The sequence below is a fragment of the Trachemys scripta genome, chromosome 10 (assembly GCF_013100865.1).
Source record: "Trachemys scripta elegans isolate TJP31775 chromosome 10, CAS_Tse_1.0, whole genome shotgun sequence".
Lineage (NCBI taxonomy): Eukaryota > Metazoa > Chordata > Testudines > Emydidae > Trachemys > Trachemys scripta.
In genome coordinates, this window is record NC_048307.1 from 56416176 (window position 1) to 56424959 (window position 8784).

The 8784-nt window shown below is 41.4% G+C and overlaps 1 protein-coding gene across 4 annotated transcripts in view; it reads right to left on the minus strand.

Moving 5' to 3' along the window:
• Positions 1-1311: 1311 nt before the first annotated feature.
• TJP1 (tight junction protein 1) overlaps positions 1312-8784 on the minus strand; it is a 96138-nt gene continuing 88665 nt past the window's right edge. For all 4 annotated transcript variants that reach the window (XM_034784466.1, XM_034784465.1, XM_034784464.1 and 1 more), the window contains one exon: positions 1312-2883. In XM_034784466.1, coding sequence (XP_034640357.1) covers positions 2789-2883 — 95 coding nt within the window. In that variant the 3' untranslated portion in view covers positions 1312-2788. The remainder of the gene's footprint in view (positions 2884-8784) is intronic.

Sequence of the window (8784 nt, forward strand, 5' to 3'; positions counted from 1 at the left end):
TAAATTTATATTTTGGGAGTTTACAGTTCACATTAAAAAATTGTTACAGCATTTCTTCAACTCTGGGTTCCAACTCCCACAAACCCCACTATGGGAACCCACAGGTCAGGTACCCACAAGATGCAACTACTGAAACATTCGGAGAAAATGCGGTGTTTAGATATGCTGAACACATTTTACACTACTTTGGACACAACAGGTCAACTGAGCCATTGCAAGTATCAGCAATGTGTTTTCTAATGCACAAAAGTCTTGAGGTATGTTGCTGTCTGCTAATTATCTATCCAGTAAGAACAAACTTAGAATGGAAACGCTTCAGGTTTATAAGCCATATTTCAAAGTGATTTTTAACAGTACTTCCAGAATTTAGGCAGGGCCTTACAGAATCAGACTATACCTCAATCATCAGTGACCGAACATAAAAGTGACAGTCTTGCCAATGTAATTCTAATGAAATATCTTAAGTTTTAAGCCAGAAAAATACTGTGCACATTATAGAGCCCATTAAGTTTGTGTACGGGTATTATTTAAATCAATTTAGAGCAACCAAAGGGCATGATTTGTCTTTTATCCTAAATGTACCCAAGGGACAGTTGGCTTTTATTTAGTGTAAATCCTATTCTAAACTTTTGGTTTTAGACATACAATAGATTGTAAGCCTATAGTATTGTGGCCATCCTGTTATTGAGGACCTTCTAGTGCCAGCCCTATATTGGATTTTGCCTCTATAGGACAATTCCCTTAAGTTTTGGAATAGATCTCAGGAGATGAAAATGTGTTTGCTAACTTGCCAGCATGTTTTAGAAACTAATTTACATACACCTCTACCTCGATACAACGCTGTCCTCCGGAGCCAAAAAAATCTTACCGCGTTATAGGTGAAACCGCATTCTATCGAACTTGCTTTGATCTGCTGGAGTGCGCAGCCCCGCCCCCCTGGAGCACTGCTTTACCGCATTATATCAGAATTCGTGTTATATTGGGTCGCGTTATATCGGGGTAGAGGTGTAGTTGATACAATAAAGAGCCTAATTTACCCATGGCGATTCATGGCATAATTCTGCCACTTGTACTTGCTTCGAGTAATATCCTACTCTCGAGTAGCCCCAGTGGGTTCACACCACAATTGCACCTTGAATTGGTTTTATTATAATAGTTAAAACTATTCAATGGGGAATCTCCCAAAATAAAGTTCTACTGAGCATGAGTAAGGACGGCAGAATCTGGTCCTTAAAACAGAAACTAAACTGATTTTGGAAGTGTGCACATAAATGCATTTTGGAAACAATAAGATACTGAAAATATCCTTTATTATTTTAAAAACAATTTTATTCTGTATATTTAGAAATGTGTAATTTTAATAACTGCAAAGAAAAAAATCAGCCACACCTGAATAGCTAATAACTGATTAACAGAATGCAGTGGTATATTATCTAAACAGTAGTAGTGCTGATGTGCCATAATAAATTGTCTATTAGTAAAAAAATACATTTCAGGGCACATAGTAATAGCATCCTTATCACAAATTACAGTAGGGATATTTTTCAAGATTTTAATCAAACTAGAGAATTCCGAGTTATATTCTTCAAATGCAGCACTTAAAAAGGTAACAACATTGTGCATTTAAAAAAAAAAGTCCTTGTTTGTATATTGTAGAAATGCTGCTTTATTGCTGCAGATGTCAAAGTTCAAGGCTCAAAAGGTATGAGAATACAAAGATATCCTTAAGAAACTTTGTTTTGTTTTTATATATATTTATATATAAAAAGGTAAAGCTTATAAAAGTTAATTTACAAACCAAGAACAAAAGTGGTATGCACGCTTTATATACAGGCATTCTATAACATCTATAAATTTTCAAATGCATAGCAGAAAACATACCATCATTTTCTTCTGGCTCTCTTCTGGTTGATCAACACAAACAATACTTGTTCTCTAAACCAGCAAGTTCACAATAAGTCACTTTATCAATCTGTTTCATGATATATTATCTAGTTAAGCACAAAAGCCATACAAACTTAGTAATACAGAGAACTAAGACTATTAAAAACATGAGGGTAAGGCATCCCTGCTGGTTAATATGTCTGTAGTAACGTGTTGGTTAATTTACAAATCCACAGAGGCAACTGAACCATAGTCATCTCACATGCTTTCTATCTTTCCCATGACAAAGAAAAGTAATGTTTTCATGTACAGTAAGTAGACGTGCTTTTATAAGCCTCACAGTAGAGGAAAACATCCAAGTTGTGCTAGTCAAAAGTTTACCGCTACTTTATGGGACATGTACACCAAAAGAGCCATCTAAAAACCAGAGATGGAAATATAGTAGGGTGTATTTTAACACAACAGTTTAAAAAAAACAAAAAACCACCAAACCACCCCCAAGTTTAAAAAAAAAAAAAAAAAAAAAAAAAAAGCCAAATTCTGTAGTTCAACCAGTGGACTATGAACCAAATTCAATTCTTCTTTATCTATTCCATTGGTACTTCATTGATACTTTAAAGTTTTAACAATGAAATACTAGCTGTGTCCATTTAAAAAAACCAAACCAAAACAAAAAGAAACCCCCAACATTCGGAACCCACAAGAACCCCACGTTGTTTCCATAGTATACTTCCTGTTTGTGGCATGTATTCTGACCATGGTTCAAGAGTGTACTTGCTAACCATTGTTAGTTAAAGCAAGATGCTTAAACAGTAAGTTCCGTTAATACTTGATAGAGTCATTCAGTTTATATGTAAGGTCCATCTCAGTTTCACATTATTTACTCAGTCAGCTAATTTAAGGATTAGAAGTGGTCAATTAGGACTGAGACACAGTTTGCTCCAACAAGATAGTTTGGATCTCCAGGAAGAGACTTGTTCTGCCAAGTTTTGGGGTCACCTGTGGGAGGAAAACACAATGTTGGTGTTTAGAATCCAACATCAAACAGTGTACATCTTGAAAGAACCATGTTTTTGGATAGTACCTTTTAGTTCAGCAGCAACACGTTTTGCAATAAAAAGTATAGTTTGTATTTTACTCAAAGAGTCCATGGATGGTACAGTTTTAATTTAGTAAACTGCTTGTTGTTGTGGTAATTCAAAAGAGACTTGGTCGTACTCAAGGACTATTGTACATACAAAACAGATTTGCTCTGCAGCAGCACCAACATAGTGCTTTCCCTTCAAATGATCAAAACTAATCTATATTGGATACTCACAGGACTTTTGTATTAAAAAAAAACAGAAAATACGGACTTTTGCTAGGCTACATTAACTAATACTTCAAGAATCTGTTTCATAATTTTAACAAAGACAAGTCAAAACTCAAGATAAGTTGTTCTACTCGCTATGAAGTAGTGGGAACTTTATTTTGTATTCGGAGTAATTTTTTATCTGAACACAGTATACCAGTAGTACAATATAACTGACTGAAAAAAGATGGTTACTTACCTGTGTTGTAACTGTTCTTCAAGGTGTGGATGCAGACATATATTCCACTCAGCTGTTCACATGCCCAGTGCACCAAAGCCAGAGAAATAGGCCTAGCAGTATCAGTAGGGATGATGCTTGTGCCCCTTTGCTTAATGGTCCCTCCCCTGACTATATATGGGTGGTGCTACCCTAATCCTGCCTCAGTTCCTTCACACCAAACCTTAGGCTGGGGACTGCAAAGGGGACAGAGGGTAGGTTGTGGAATACATGTCTGCATCCACATCTTGAAGAACAACAGTTACAACACAGCTAAGTAACCATCTTTTCTTCTTCAAATCTCAGCAGACATGTATGCCACGCAGGTGACTCAAGCCGTTTAATGAGGAGGTGGGGCTCAGTCTATTTAAACAGTGACTGCAGAACTGCCTTCCCAAAAGTTTGCATCAGTCCTTGATACTGTGGTGATAGCATAATGTCTAACAAAGGACGTTCACTGGAGACCACATTGCAGCTCTGTAGATGTACACTATGGAAACATCTCTAAAAAATGCTGTTGATGTTGCTTGAGCTTGGGAACATAATCTAAGCCACTCCAAAAGTTGTAGTAATATAGATATCCATTTAGAAATGGTTTGAGCTGAAACCAATTGTCCTTTCATCCACTCAATGTATGATATGAATAGACGAGGTAATGAACTAAATGGTTTATCCTTTCCGGATAAAATGTCAAATACCGTCTCACGTCCAAGACATTCTTCTGCACCCAAATATGATTTGGAGGAAAAAATACAGGTAAAGTGTGACACACTGTACCTCAAAGTAGCATCCTGGAGCCCCCATATTCATCACTGTGATATGATTGATATGTTTGGTACAACAGATGCCTTGTGAGGTATCATTTTAAAAGTCTTGATCTGTTGAACACTAATATTCTGTTGGATTGTATGTACTATCATTGTATGTGAAGTTATGAAGTATTGCTGCATGTGCTTGTGGGGGGCGGCTGCCCCACCCTTATGAGAGATTGGGCTAGGGCAGGCCAGAGCGGCTGCACTGAGAGGCAGCCAATCAGGGAAGGCTTGAGGGAGAGCCAAGGAGGGCTGAGCAAGTGGCGGCAAATCAGGGCCAGGGGTATGGTGTAGTCCAATATAAAGCCTTATATAAAACTGCCTAGGAGAGGAGCAGGCAATCTCTTCCAGACTTCCAACAGGGAACGTCTGTCTCCTGAGCTAGGAGACCAGCACTGGGGGAGTGCTAGGCTGCAGGCCCTGAAGGGTGCAAAGGGTCAGAGGGGAAGTGACCCAGGGAGAGTGGACAGCAAGCAAGGGGAACAAAGGAGGGCCGGGAGGCTGCCGCTAGAGGGTCCCTGGGTTGGGAGTAGTGGGTGGGCCTGGGTCCCCTCCCTTCCCCCTTATATTGCACCTGGCTGTGGGAAGTGCCCATATTGGACTACACCATACCCCTGACGAAAGGGGTTAAACTTTGGGGTGTAGGTGGCCACTGCGGCAGGTGGGAGGACTGCTGTTAACCCACCCTCCCCCCACCCTGGAAGGGAGTGAGAATGGACTGGGAGGGCACTGCCAGAGGGCAGTGTCCTGAAGGAGACGCCGTGAACAGAAGGGAGCAACGCGGGTCCAGGCGCCAACGGAGGGTGAGACGCAGACGGAACACCACCAAGTGTGGGCGCTCCCCATGGACTGAGCTAAATCCCGGAGCGACCAGTGGGAGGTGCCGCACCAGCGAGTCCCGCTCTGTCATAGTGCTACTGAAATATGTTGTGAGATTGGGAAACTCCCACAGCTAGCCTTTCAGCTGCAACAATGGATGGCCTGACAAGTGTTGATGCCCAATCAAAAAAAAAAAAAAAAAATCCACTTTTCCAGATTCTGCTCAGAGAGTGCACACAGGCAGTGGAGACTGCCTGGCCCCAACATCACAGCAAGGATCTTTCCTGCAGCTGGAAGAAGGTATAAAAAGAGAGACAGTAACATCATCACTTGGCCTCTCTCCTCCCTCTCCCCCGCCCCTGAGAGATCGGGAGATTGATTCCAAGCTGGAAAGGAGCTCTGTCTGAGTATTAAGAACTGTAAGATGCATGTAACAGAGACAGTGGGGTGAGAGTCTGTTTGATTCAAATCTTGCTTAGTCTGTTAAAGTTAGAGTTTAGACTGTGAATTTATTTTTATTTATTAGGTAACCAATTTTGATCTCTACGCCTGCTACTTATCACTTAAAATAAGTCTTTCTGTAGTTAATAAAATCTGTTTTATATATGTTTTAGGTTGAAGTGCTTGTGGAATCACAGGTCAGATTACAAAGGCTGGTGCATGTCCACTTTTCTACGAAGAAGTGGCAAATTTATTAATGATCTTGCATTGCCCAAGGGAGTCTTGAGCAGTGCAAGACAGTACATTTCTGCAGTGCAAGGCGGGGCAGGGGAGATGGACTGTTGCCTCTGAGTGGCTCAGGGAGCACTCATGCAATATAGCAGGGTGTTGGGCTCCAGATGGCAACGGCTGAGTGATCATACTGCCTGGAGGGGTGTTGGTGCTTGTCACGGTCATAACTTTGTGGGAGACACCCAAGACAGGAGAGTTTAGGATGCACCATGGTCCCACAGTTTCAGGTTCTACCCAGAGGATTCCAATCGCACAGTAACCTGATTATGGCAAAATAGATATCTCTTTTGACAGAAATTCTGGGTGTGGTCTTAAAATTACCTTGTCTTTGCAGAGCTGGGTTTACAGGGGATTGACCATTAAGACTTGTAATTTACTGATTTGTCTAGTGGATGTGATAGCTACCAGGAAGTTAGTTTTCTGGGAGAGGAGAGCCAACGAGTAGCTCTAATGGTGAGCCAATTAGTGCATTCAGCACCATATTAAGGTTCCACAATGGCACCATTTTCTTCACTGGTAGAAAGAGACAGACCTTTCAGAAACCTCCTTGCCATAGGACTTGAAAATACTGACCTCCCCCAAAAGGAGAGTGGAAAGCTGAAATTGCAGCAAAATGAACTTTCAAGGAGCAAAGAGCCAGGCCTGAAGATTTCAATTGCAACATATTGTCCAAAATGTTCTGAATCTGGGCTGACATGTGATAAATTCCCTTAGAGATCACCCAAATTGAAAACTGCTTCCTTTTAGACAAGTAGGTGGCCCTCGTAGATGATTTTCTATTACTAAGCAGAACTCCCCTAACTGCTTCTGAACACCGCATGTCCTCCTTATCTAGCCACACAACATACACGCGGTAAGGTGTAGACTGTCTGGATGAACACTCTGGCCATGATGTTGAGTCAACAGGTCAGGAAGAAAATGGAAAGACTTGGGAGGTCAAACTGATAGCATATGAAGATTGGAGAACCAATATTATCTCGACCATGCTGGTAAAATCGCGATCAGCTTGGCCTGGTCCAATTTGAGTTTGAGGATAACCTGAGGGATAAGAGGGATGGGGGAAGGCACACATTAGTTCGGACCCCAGTTCAGATGAAATCCGCTTGTGAGGCATTCTTGGAAGAGGGCCGTCAGCACACTGTTCTTCAGTAACCACTTGTGGCAGTTTGAGAAGATTCTGCTAAGGTGATCGGCCAGCTGAGTCTGAGAGCCTGGACAGTGAGCCACTACTAGCATGATATTTTCTTTGATGCAGACGTGCCAAAATTTTATTGCTTCATGATGAAGTTGACTGGAATGGGCTCTTCCCTGCTTGTTGACATAGTACATCACAGTGATATTGTCCATGAGTATTGTGCACGGTTGTTCCCTGAATGTGATGCCAAAAGGCCCGCCACACATTGTACATTGCCCAAAGCTCCAGCACATCAATATGACAGGACGCTTCCTGTTCTAATCACAATCCCTGAATTGTTAATGATTCCAGATGCACTCCCTAACTTATGGAGGAGGGACCAGTGACTCACATTCTGTAGGCATGGCACCAACAAAGGGACCCCCTTGACACACATTGTCCTGAATTGTCTGCCACTGCAGCAGGGTGTTTGGTATTTCCGGAGGTACTCACACCAGAATGTCTGGTGAATGGTAACTTGGACAACAGACAAGCCTCACATGCTGCACTATGTAGATACATCTGGCCATATGGCCTTATAATTTCAGACACACTCGAGCTGTTGGGGTAGGATGTGGAGGTCCAGACATAGGTGATTTTTTGGTCCTTTTTCTTGGAGGACCTGAGGAAGAGGAAGAGAATATCTTCCTGCTAGAGGCCGCCTCAGAGTCCTGCCGAGGAACATCAGCATACTGGTACCATCTCCTATGCTGATATAGGCCTCATGGCTTGCTCCATTAGGTACTGCTTGAGTCTCAAGTCCCTTGCCATCTGTGTCCTTTTCTTGAAGGACTTATAGATGGAGCTCCTATCCTTAATGTGCCCCTTTCTCAGGCCAAGTGAACACCATGTGTGGATATCACAATTCAGAATAGCCCCTCCGCATAAAAGTCAATGTTTAAATCCTGGTGAAGGCATTCCACCGGGAAACTACTGCTAAATTCCCTAACTAATCTATGGTATTGCTAAAAAACTAAACTATTTACAAGAAGTTCTCAAAGACAGAGAAGGGAAAAAAAGGGTAGTGTGAAGAAACACTACCCAGGGTGCTCCAACTCTAGTCTGAGGCAATGAGAAGGAAATGAGAGAGGTCAGGGCAGCGCCACCCCTACAGGTACTGCTAGGCGAATTTCTACAGTTTGTGTGTGCTGGGCACGTGCACATCTAAAATGGTATACATGTCTGCAGCAAGTCAAAGAAGAACTACTACTAATCTTCCGGAGAAACTTTACTAAAGCACTGATGTGCTAATGAGATAGTAATTTGCTGATATTTACTTTAGATAAGATTTACAACCGATATGTCATTAAAGCTCCTGTGATATTTTCTTTAAAAACAGAGGGTTTATTCTTAGTTGTCATCTGACAGAACTCAGAAGATTAATTCCAGTCTACACTTATTGTCCCTTGTAGTTTCAACTTGAGACGTTCCAGACCCAATAAACCATTGCAAGATGTTGCTAGTCCAAAATATAGTGTCCTCATTCTACCATTTCAGTGGTAGATTGAGATAAACATAGTAGTGTTCTTTAAAGCCTGAAGGATAAATGGCACTATAAAATTTCAGTAAGATGGGCCAAAAAATACATCTGTCCTAAGATTTGGAGACATCATTTACATAATACAGCATCTCAAACCTTTGTGATAAAGGAGACAAATGTAAATTCCAGTTGTTTTCTGGAGAAACCCATGAAAACAAACATGAATTACACAGGTTTCAGAGTAACAGCCGTGTTAGTCTGTATCCGCAAAAAGAAGAACAGGAGTACTTGTGGCACCTTAGAGACTAACAAATT